Source organism: Stegodyphus dumicola, chromosome 3, assembly GCF_044657685.1.
Source record: "Stegodyphus dumicola isolate Sdum_Otavi_A_Nest chromosome 3, ASM4465768v1".
In the NCBI taxonomy this organism is placed as follows: domain Eukaryota; kingdom Metazoa; phylum Arthropoda; class Arachnida; order Araneae; family Eresidae; genus Stegodyphus; species Stegodyphus dumicola.
This window is the reverse complement of record NC_140770.1, coordinates 93469075-93481759: the sequence shown is the minus strand read 5'-3', so window position 1 is coordinate 93481759 and position 12685 is coordinate 93469075. Positions and strand designations below refer to the sequence as shown.

General features: G+C 36.1%; 1 protein-coding gene across 1 annotated transcript in view; it reads left to right on the top strand.

The window, feature by feature from the left end:
• c11.1 (maestro heat like repeat family protein c11.1) overlaps positions 1-12685 on the top strand; it is a 183587-nt gene that overhangs the window by 104678 nt on the left and 66224 nt on the right. The window contains exons 22-23 of the mRNA XM_035361194.2: positions 1852-2086; positions 8510-8614. Of these exons, the coding sequence (XP_035217085.1) occupies positions 1852-2086; positions 8510-8614 (340 nt within the window). The remainder of the gene's footprint in view (positions 1-1851; positions 2087-8509; positions 8615-12685) is intronic.

Here is a 12685-nt window from a genome sequence, read left to right as displayed (position 1 = left end):
GATTATATACTTTAAACATTTATCATGGCTCTAATTTTATGGGAATAATGTCTTATTGAACAGTATTGCTCTGGAGGTGCCTGATGATCAGAGAGAGAATATTTGTTTGTTTCATTCTGCCATGCATTTGGTAATACACATGATCCTGAAATGTGTTATGATATAAATCCTGTACTATTATGTAACATTGACTTGTTTGGATTGCTCCATGTCAACTTCATAAATCTATAAGTTTAGTAGGTTTCTTCCAAACAATCTATGCATCAGAAAACCTGTCTGTCTCTAAGATTCAGAGCTTTTTTTTTTTTTTTTTTTTTTTTTTTTTTTTTTTTTTTTTGTAAAATACAGGGTGTTTATAAAGTCCTGGTCCCATTTTGATGTATAATAACTCATAAAATAATAAGGACAGATTAAAATAATAACATAAATGGTTAGATAGACTCAAAAAGTTTCATAACCCTTGTCAATGAACTTCCACGTGTGCCCACTTCGTCGCACGGAGAATATCAAGTCGATATTCAATTTCACGTCAGGTACCGGCAAGGATGCCGGCATACACAGAGGCTATTGCGGTTGTAATTCTGGCTTTTAGGTCATCAATGTTCGACACTCTCATCCTGTAAACATTGTTCTTTACAAATCCCCAAAGGAAAAAGTCCAGCGGCGTTATATCAGGTGATGTGGGTGGGCAAGGAATTGGACCTCCTCGCCCAATCCATCTTCCTGTAAAATGGTCATTCAAAGAACTACGAATGATGGTACCCCTATGAGCTGGTGCACCATCTTGTTGCAAAAAGACATGTGGCTGAAGCTCTTCTAGTTGTGGAAATACAAAGTTTTCCAACATGTCTAAGTATATGACTTATGAGACCGTCTTTTCCGTAAAAAAGAAAGGCCCAATGACTCGGTCGTGCATTAATCTACACCTCACATTAACCTTTGGGAAATCCCTTTGTGCCTCACGGTATTCATGGGGGTTTTCAGATCCCCATAATATTGCAATAGTTGCCAAAAACAAAAGAGAGAAAATTGCAATTAATAAGCAGACGATATTTAGAAAAGTACAGATATTTAGACTGGAAAATGAAATTAACCACACATGCAGACAATATTTACAAAAGTAAAGATATTCAAACCTGAAAAGGGAAATATATAAGTTATTCCATCAATAAATGCCATAAGTTTGTTTATATCTTCATTATTTTATGAGTTATTAAACATCAAAATACGTCCGGCACTTTATAAACACCCTGTATAACAGTGCATTAGAAAAAGAATTCTGTTGTGTCCTTTTACAAAAATCTGTATATTTCATTTTGCTGTTTTTAATTAGCTGATTTAATATGGGACAAATAAGAATTGCCACATTTATTTGTCACTGTTCATTGTCTACCATAGAATTTATGATAATATTCATGAAATAACATACTGTCTTACACTTATGGACAAAATGAAAAGCATATAAAAATGTGTTATTTATGTGTATTGTTATTTGATGTTTGAGATATTTGTGAATTAACCAAGCATCTGCAATAAATTATTCTTCAGAATAGTCCAGTATTTAGCCGTACCAGTATCAAATTATTATGTGCTTGAATGCTGGGATACATTTTTGTTTATTTACCTGTTAAATAGTGGTTTGTGTGCTAGCCACAAGTGTGAAGTTTTCTGTTTATCACTAAATATCCCATTATTCTTATGAATCTTCTACTGAATAAAGATAAATTGAGTTAATATCTGATTTATTAATTTCTTTTTTATTTAATATAAACAAGTATAATAAAGTTTGTTGAGTGTAAAATTTAGTGATGTAAATGCAGCATGTATTATTTAACCTTAATGATAACTCAGTGCTCTGGATCCTGCTTTAAAAGATGAAGAGAAGAGGAGTATTGTATTAGTTGCAGTTGGTTCTGTTTACTCTTTACCACGTGATTATTTATTAGAGAAGCCAAAAGAAGAAGGTATTGATCCATCACTGGATTTTGATCAGCTTTTGATTTCTACAGTTGATGCTTTGAACTTTTTTTTGCAAAAGTTATTACTGAAAGAAAAGAACTTTAACAATTTAGAACATATCCTCCTGGTAAGTTTCATTTAATTACATAACTTGTGAATGCTTTAAAATTCTTACTTCTATTATTTGATCTTTTAATATATTAGCAGTAGAAATAATCATTATTTAAATTAGCATTTTAATATAATCCTTTTGTGTTTTAGTTGGAGTAAACTTAATTTCAATTTATCTAATGTCAAAGACTGCTTTACATGCAATAGGATCAGTTTTTTTCTGTATTTAATTCTTAATTATGTAAATTGACTAGTTTAAATTGTGATATAAATTAAACATGTAAAATATTTAGTCAGCATGCATATCAGTTTTAAGGTGTATAAATTGGTGTTTGTACAATTTAGTATATTATAATATTCTGACATAAAAGCACACTCTGCTGTAAAAAAATGTATGCAAGCAGAAAGATTTGAGCCACAACTACAAAACGCAACATGCAAATATGGTTTGGTGAGTTCTGTAAATGATTAAACTTGCAGCACCAGTCAGCATTGTGGAGCGATACAACGTGTGTCTGATGGGCACAGCTGGTAGAATGTAAAAGTGCAGGTGCGACAAGTGAGGAGCATTTACAAACCATGCTGATGGTTTGCATACATGACATTGTAATGAAAGGCGCCTTTAAGATGTACTTAATGGCATTGCGAAAAGTTATGAGTCTTTGAGAGGGGTCACTTAATAGGGCTAAGAGTGGTGATTGGTGGAACAGGCGATATTAGCATGTTAGTCAAAGTGATATGTTTGTTGTCCGTTGTAGAAACTAGTGGCTCTGTGAAGGCATAGTCAGCCACTATTGTGACTCAGGATGTTCCTGGATCACCAGTACACAAGATAATCGTGCAATTACAAGAGCTGCCACGTCTGCACCAACATTTACACTATTATGGATTCAACACTATTTGCCAACTTTCAGGGATCCTGAATATCCAGCAATACGATTCACAAAAGACTGAGTGATGCTGGGCTCAGATGTCAATGTCTATTGAAACACTTGCCATTGACACTGCACCATAAGTAGTGTCATCTTACATGGTGTCACTGTCGCTCAAGCTGGACAGTGCCCAATATTCTCTTGATGCTGATGACCATTGCATACATGTCTGGGGCTGCGGAGTACTCTAATACTTTGCAGAACTGCTTACAGAGGAACAATAGAGACTGCTTACAGATACAATACTTTGGACTGCTTACAGATACAATACTTTAGACTGCTTACAGATACAATACTTTGGACTGCTTACAGATACAATACTTTGGACTGCTTACAGATACAATGATGACATTTTACAGCTGATTGTACTACTTATGGTAGTAGATCATCTAGGTTCTGTTTTCCAGCAGGACAACACTTGGCCACATACAACACGATGTTCCTAACAATGTCTTTAATGTGTTAATGTCCTCATCTGGCCTGCCAAGTCTCCTGACTTGTCGGCTTTCAAACATGTTGGGCAGGCAAATTCAGCCCTTTACAAATATGCTCCAATTCGCTGACTAGTTGCTCCATTTATGGCACATCTACTGCTGGTAATGGTTTGTAAAGCTCCAGGGGTGACTTTACCACCTACTGTTTTTCACATTCTTTATATTGCTACTTGTTAATAAAACATTTTTTTCCACCTTCAGTTTTTGATCATTTGTTTATCTACTTGAACATTGTACTGTTGCCAAATTTCATAGTTGTAGCTCAGTTCTTTCTGAGTGTGTATATTCTTTTACATCACAGTGCATATTAATTGGTTAACTAAAAAAAGTACTGTTTTATATACACACACACACACACACACACTGATGAACAAAATTAAGAGATGAAAAACATTTTCCGCATTTCTCCTAAAATACCAGACAAAACCTGAACAGGTGGTGTTCATAGAATGTTACTGTGATGCTGGAAAGAGTATATACATTCCTGGTGGGCATCATTATACCAACAGGAGGTATAAAAATCTGCGTCCAGCTCAGCTCATTCTGCTGTGGAATATAGTTGTGATTTTTATTATCTTTCTTGAACCTTACTGTTTTTAGGTGAATTGAGTACACATCTTTGCTTAGACAAAAGTGTGAAATGGAGAATCATGGGTAGGCTTGAGGCAGGGCAGACCCAAGTTCTGGTGCAAGAGAATTGGATGTAACATCAAGTGTCATGTTTAATTTGTGTAATCAGTTTAAAAATAGGGGGACCATGTGCAGAAGACCAGGACAAGGTTGCCTGAGAGCCACAATGACCAATGATGACTAGTATTTGGTACTTTCAGTCAAGTGCCAAAGGACATCTACAGCCACGCAACTGTCTTGTGACCTCGCTACTGTCACAGCAACAGCAGTTTCAAGGAAAACCATTGCTAGAAGGCTCCATGAAATAAGAGTGTATGTCAGAAAGCCCACTATTTGCATCCCACTCCCTCCCAAAAAAAGAGAGCATTTATGATGGTGCATACAACACCAACACTGGACATAGCTTTAGTGGGCTAATGATCTCTTTATGAATACCTGGGACTCAATGCCATCCCAGCAACATCATGGGAAGGGACCATTGGGATGGAAGAGGAGTGATGGTCTGGGTAGGGTGATGATAGATACCCATACACTGCTCCATGTCTTACACTGGTTTTATGAATACCCAGAGGTACAGGAAGAAGATCCTAGAGCAATATCTGCAAAAGGGATACTGTTGGCCCTGAGTTCATTTTTATGGATGACAGTAGGTCCCACCTGGTTGTTAACTATCTGGAAGTGAGGATATTCAGCGAATGGATTGGCCAGCCTAATCTCCTGACCTCAGCCCTATTGAGCATGCTTTGAATGCTCTTGAGAGAACTACAGTGATCCCTCGTTTTTCGCAGTTAATGGGGACCAGAACCTTCCATGAAAGCTGAAAAACCGCAAAGTAGGATTTGCCCCTAGAAATTTTCATGTATGCGGGTACAAGAATGTTTTAAATATGTAAACAGTATTTATACTTTGCACATTTAAGACAAAAATTACAACAATATATGTATTTACTTAAACGTACCAGTGCTAATTAATAAGATTAATTAAAAAACTTATACAGTAATAAACACTAATCAACATTGCTTTCTGAGAGAGGCGAAGAGTCTTGTGTTGGTGGCGGAGAGAGGTTCTCACTTGACTCGTAGAAGCTTTAGGCTCACTCAAAGACTCTTCTGCTGTAGGTGCTAATGGTAGAGCCGGGGGCTTTACCTTGGAGAGAAACATGGTGATGGGTAGTTGTTGTCTTTGTTTTTACTTTTCCTTCAAAATTCCCCTGTACAAGGGCATAACCACGTCAATGTGATTGCTGAACTCGACAGCTCAAACCATATTGTTGTCAATGTCTTGTGCAAATTGTTGCATCGCTCTTGCCATGTTGCACAATTGCTGCAGATTCTCAAAGGTAAGGCCATGCTTTTCAGTTTCTTCTTCATCTTCCTCTTCGTTTTCGTCCTCACTTCCAGACTTTGTCATCTCAAGGAGGTCTTCATCGGTCAGTGGGTCCAAGTGGCAATCGATAAGGGCACTGAGGTCTTCTTTTGTCATGTCGACAAATCCTTCATTCCTTATGATATGAGCCAGCCTCACCGCCTTCTCCACTGCTGAATGATGAACTTCTTCTGGAGTGAAGCCTGGATAGTCATGCACCACGTTCAGACATAATTTCTTCCAGCTAGAATTTATGGTCTCACTCTTTGTGTCCTGTAATGCTTGCTGAATATTAGACAAATATGAGGCAATGTTGTAACTGTGACAGTATGCTTTCAAGGTGAATTCGTCATTGGCATCGTCAACTGCCGAGATGAGGCCCTCCATCGTGGAGCAAGTGTAGAGTGGCTTAAAGGCATGAAAGACACCTTGATACATTGGCTGAATTATGTAGTGTTCAGGAGCAGAAACTCTATCTGCACACTCTCATATTGCAAGTCCGTTGCATGGCCTCCTGCACAGTAAATCAGGAGAAGGACCTTAAAGGCCAGATACACCTTTTCAGCCAGATACAGCTTAACCTGGGGAATGAAGCAATGGAGGAACTATTCAAGGGTCAGAGCTTTTGTTCTCCAGGCCTTGCAGTTATGCATCCAGAACAAGGGCAACAGAGCTGTATTTTTGTTTTTTAAAGCCCGTGGAATTTTGGCTTTATAAATAAGACCTGGCTTAAGCATAAAACCTGCAGCATTGCCAGCCATGATGACAGTCACATGGTCTTTGTGAGCCTTGAAGCCTGGCCTCTTCATCGTCCTTGAAGATGAATGTATGCGAAGGCATCCTCTTCCAAAAAAGGCATGTTTCATCCATGTAGAAAACTTGTTCAGGGAGGTAGCCTCCCTTTCTGAAGTACGTATCTTTTTTGAAATTTTTCGAACCAGCCTTTGCTGGCTGAAAAGCCTAGTCCTCGTGGAGGCGAATCACTCCTGGCAGCACTATTACTGGTTTGAGGTTCCTCAGCACCTTCCTCACCCTCTTCATAGTCGTCCTTGGGCAAGATTTGGTCGTAAAGAGCTTTGGCCTTTGTCCTGATCATATTAGTGTGCAAACTCACTGTCTTTTTCCTGCAATCAGCAATCCACAATGCCAGTGCAGCTTCCATATTCACCCTGTAATGGCGTGCCACAGATGTATAACTTCTGCCCTCTTTGATCATATCTAAAAGTTTTACTTTTTCGCTGATGGTCATCATCTTCTTCCTCTTGGGTGCCCTGCAGGAAGCTTTCGCAGGGGCACAGCTCTTGGGTGGCATTATAAGGGCTTAATTAATAAAAAAAGCTATCACCAACACAACACTAAAATATAGTATATGAAACAGTCAACATCTTGGACAAGACTGGCGAGATACAACAAGAGAATATGTTAAGTGAGGCTGCGATAATGCGCAGACAATCAACTCACAGGGATAAATCCACTCGTACTCTCATTGGTCGATGTCGCACCGGGAACCAATCACGTGCGCTTATGACAGCCCGTGGTATGTACTCTGAGTGAACTCATCTCTTCGTTTGGTTGTATTTTTACATTTTTATTTTTTGATGAATATTTTGGAAAAATCCGCAAAGCACTGAAGCTGTGAAACATGAAGAGCAGAGTGACGAGGGAACATTGTATTTCAATACGCCAACCTCCACCTAGAACCATTGAGGAGTTAAAAATTGCTCTGGTGGAGGAGTGGGTGGGACTTCCACAAGCACTCCTGAACTCTTTTGCTAACAGCATGTCTACTCATTATGCATGCCGTCCGTCTGTCAGAGGCCACCATACTACCCACATTTTCGATGTCATCTTTCAACCTCAAGTTTGGACAACACTGGATTCTTGGCCATAACTCATGCTAATGAGTGTCATTTTCATTGTTGTTTTGTACACATTACTGTCATACAATAAGCTATATGCTACCAGATAATCCACTCAAAGTTGTCAGAGCACACTGGTATAACTGGGATGTGCAAGTTTCACCTACAAAAATGCTTTTTATAAGCATTCATGGTGTCTGTTGCAATAGTTTAACATTTATCATCAATCTTATCTTATGCCATGTCAACTATTTCTTGATAAGTGATTGAGTTCAAATTTTCTACACACACTGCATATAGGTGTCAATATAAAGTTGTAAAACAAGCCATTCAAAATTTGATTTACATTTGTTTTTATTTTTTATTTATTTATTTTTTTAATTTAATGTAAAATTTTGCATGCATGTCTTAATGACCAACGTGTGATTTAACACCATTAAATTTCTGCTTATGGGGTTATTTGAAGTTAAAGGTTTATGCCAATAGGCCGACAAGCATGCGATTGAAGCACTGTAGGATAAAATTGAGTGCTGCATCAACGAAATTCAGCCACATTTATGCGAAATGATCATGGAAAATTTCGACAAGTGTGAGTATGTGACAGCAAAGCCGTTGAGGCCATTTGCTCGTGTGTTATTCCATTGCTCGTGTGTTATTGCTCGTGTGTATACTCTATGATTCAATAAAAAATATCAATTTAAAAAAAACTGTGTTTTTTATTTAATTCAAATTTTGCATTAATTTTGGGACACCCTTTATGAGGACCCATATTTTCTAATTCATTTATGACACCATTTTTACACTGTCCACATTCTTCTGATTTATTTTTAAAAAATTACCATTTCTACTAAGTATCGATTGATGCCTTGCCAAAAATTTAATAGAAAGTTGCTTATTTTCTCTAAAATTTATGCATTTTCTTAGATATTATATTCAGAATAAACAGTTTCTTGGCCACAGGAATTTTATGTAAATAAGTCTTTATTTTAGGATATAATAGATAAGATTCTTATTAACCTTTCAAGAATATATATGTAATACAAAGTTCCAGATTATAAAATGTAGTCCTAAATTTATAATTTTTCAACATAATTAATAACATTTTAACTTAATAGAATAATTTAAGTATTATGTATCACAAAAAGATCTTATGTTTTAGATCCTTCATTCATATATGATTTCAAAAAATGCTGTGGAGAGGGAGAGATGTTTGCATTCAACTTTGCATCTTCTTCGATCATATGCTGAAGCTTCTGGAAGTGATGTAAGATATTATGTAGCTTTAAGCAATTATGTTATTAATACATTTTTTAAATGCTACTATAAATGAATAAGTTCAGTCAGTTTTTCATTAAAATAATTACTAAATTATAAAATAATTTGCAATATTATAATTTTATAATAAATTATTAAATAATTTAGTAATTATTATAAGTCTGAAAACATTTCCTGTTGATTTTAAATGGTCTGTAAAATTAAAAGAATGTATGTTTAATTACTTTATAATAAGTTATATAGTTAGGATATAAGTTAAGTTTTATGATAGATGACACTAGTTGAATATAGGAACACAGCATGCAAAGAAGTATTAGTAGGTGTATTGTGAAACAGCTAGTTTTGTCATTATTTGAATTAGTGCTTGATTTGGGTTATTCTATTTAATTGAAATAGAATAAATTGTTTAAATTGGAATGTATAATGCTACTAATTTCTATTGACTCTTGGTAATTTTTTATGTTTAAAGGAGAGAAATATAAAATAGATTCAAGATACTGTGTCTGCTGTGTTATGTAGCTTATTCAATAAGTAAATACACTTAGAAGATGTAGTTTGCTTAATTTCATTCCATCAATACTGTATTAGAAAACAAGATTGTGCTTGATAACACATGTGATTATTATTGGAGAGCAAGATTTTTTTCAAGGAAGACACTAAATATACTCAACTCTGGTACTGCCTTTCCCATTATATATTTTACAGCTAAAAGAAATTAAAATAGGATTAGTACTTTTTGAAAAAGCACTTAAGCTACTAATTATGTTATGTTGACTTTTAATTGATAAAGTAATGTCAATAAATTGCCATTATTCAGACATCGCAACTTAGATAGTTAACTTGGATACAACTTTTAGTCCAGCATAAATAGGTCAAGGAATGCATTTTCTGGCAAAAATCTGCAATTTACAGCTAACTTTAATATCAGTTAAAAATGGAATAGTAAATGCACTGAAATAAATTCTATGAAATCTTGAAATCTGTTCTCAGAGTCGTGCAGGGCTACACATTTTTCATTGCTTACATAACTTTATGCAAAAAAGTTCGGAAGTGAATTGAGTTTTTGCGCTTAATATGAGATTGCCTTAATTTCAGTTTAATTGTAAATTCTATCATTCATTGAAACACTATTTGTTAGTGTTTCAATGAATGATCTTTCCTTCGACACTTTCAGTGTCGAAGGAGTATGTTCAATTCATTTTGTATACAGTCAAAAGTCTTTAATTCGGACTCGTCGGGACTTCGGCGATTCCGGATTATAGATCATCAGTTTAAAACTGGTAAGATGGCATGCAGAAATTATAAAATTAAAAATATGAAATTGTAATTTATAAAATAATGAGCAATTATGATCTAAAGGGTATCAAAAATTACAAAAAAGAAGCTTAATATTTATTTGTTTACTTTATTAAATATTTCTTTCAACGCGCGCATTCATAAAGCATACATTACGCATAGCCGAAATTAGAAAATTGCAACCAGAAAATTATTTGATTTGTATTCGTGATATTTATAATGACGAGGAATTTGATTTAAATCATATCAAAGACGGAGTACATCGAGATAAAATACTGCATTTAGTAAGGAATTATAAGCCGAATAAAATAAAAACATCTGCCCTGAAGATAACGATAGTGCTGACAGATCAACTTTCAGTTCATTGCACGCCGGCTCCAGCATCGGAAATTCTATTTGACATAATCAAAAGTTCAAGCTTACTTTTATAAAATTGCTCTTACAGTCTGCAAAAAATAATAAGCCGGATACAATTCAAAGATTAAGGAACAACGCAATCATCAAATATTAACTGAAGTAGATAATTATAAACTGAAATAGATAATTAGATAATTTTAGCTTATACCGTATGTTATACATTAAATGCGCGCACGAAAACGTATTCTGCGCTTGCGCAGATGCATATGCGCCGTCGTAAAGGTCTTGCGCGCATGCGTAAACGCCTATGCGCAGGAAGATTTTAGCTTTGAGGTCCGGATTATAGATCATTCCGGATTATGGGTGTCCGAATTAACGACTTTTGACTGTACTATGTGATATCTATTAAATTTTTCCCAATCAACTCTCATTTTCAAATTCAGCATGCTCAGTCCTCACTCATTTTTCAGATATATAATGGGGCATGGGGGAGAACAGCTTGCAAACTACTGTATTATTGTGTTTAGGTATTGAGGAACTCGAGTGAACAAATTTTGATTTAGTACATATCCATTTGTGGCTTCTGAAATTATTCTGAATAAAAAATAATTTCTTTAAGGCTAATAATTGAAGATGATAAATATTTTGTGGGTAAATGTTCTCAAAGGAAAGCATTATAAATTAAGGAAATATAACCATCCTTTACAACCATTAAATTTGACCTCCATTCAGAGAAGTTGCCTTTTATTGCTTTTTGTTTTGTTATTTTGAAAATTTGTATTGTACAATCAGCTTTCATTCATCCCCTTATACACTGCTGGCCACCGTAAATGCAACACCCTGAAGGAAGCATGCAAATAACATGAAATTTACAACATACATTAGCGGAGGTGAGATTGTTGAAAATATGACCTATTGTAATCCTTTTTCTGCATCATCTCTCCTCCTTGAAATAATTCTAACTTTTACATAAGGTTTAGTTTTTATTTTAAAGGTATATAGCAATTACTTCTACTTCTTTTTCACTGCCACTGTTTGTATTAGGAACGGACTGTTCCAGCCTAATTAAGATGCAAAAACGAAACTTGGATGTTACGTCATCTGGAAAGCTGAGTCATGCCGATAGCTGATTGGCTGCCATGAGATGACATCATGTCTACTTCAGGTATAAGTATATCACATCGTTGATACAGACAGTGCTGACGACTCAGCTATTCACAGCTCACGAAAGAGACCAAGAGCCATCATTTGTTCTGGACTACGGCATTTACCCACCACCTAAAAGGTGTAGACACGCTCCTCTAACACCAGTTCCAGATGCTGCCCCGTGAGCGAAGGACGTCCCCTCAGCGAGCTGCCACGTTGTTGCTTATTTTGCCAAACTTTACCATCATCCTTTCTTGCAACCTGAGAAGTGGTCATTAGGCAAAATTATCATTTTGTTCCCTGTAGAATTGCAACTTCTGCAGAATTTAATTCTGCCTTGAATATTTTCTCGCGTTAACTTTATTATTTGCACTCCCACTGTATGCCACATGCCAATGAGCCTTAAAAACTTACAAAAAATTATGTATTCTTAAGTTTTATAAATTCTTGCTATCCCTAAACTTTCTCAAGCCATGTGGCTCCCTCTATTGAGCATCAAGTTTACTACTTATGCAATTTTCCTATTTCTGCTCACTTTTATGTAATTCTGATGAGGAGGTACATGGTTTTGAACCATAGGCACTCCGCAATTTAATCATTGGCATTGGCAGACAGTGCTGTACTCCAAGTCATTTGGATTGCTAATGTGATGTTGTAATAGTCGTTGTGTATTGATTTTCTTTTATATGGGTTGAATTTGTGTAGTTTTATAGTTGTATTGAACTTTTGTTGTAGTTGTATAGCATTTTCAACCATGTTTTGCATTTGTCGTTTCTCTGAATTGGGAAGGATCCGTTCGGTTTTCTTCATCTTGTCAAGTTCCGTTCACCTGCTAGATGCCTTTGGTCTTTTTCCTTTTGGTACCTATCTCACTTTTCCTTTCTCTGTTTTCTCATCTGAGATGTTTTCCATTTCCTGAATTCATTATGTCATTGTGCCCTTGGGCTTAATTTAAGGAACCGGCAACGTTGCACCTGCAATAGCTCGGTAATATAGAACTGTCTAAGGCTTCCTGTTTCATTGCTCCTTGGTGTGCCGTTCCAGCGCTCGTTGGAAGATGTTATTGCGATGCGTGCCGTCCAGCGATAAGTACTGTGGCTCCAGTCCATGATGAATTTTCCTGAATTCTGCAAAGTGGCTATGATGTGAGCAACTGCCGTAGGCAGCATCCTGTTTCTATGGTTCGACGGCGATAGATCTCAAGTTGTGGTTCATGGTGGTCAATTGCCGTGGGTGGCATCCTGTTTCCATAGTTAAGGGA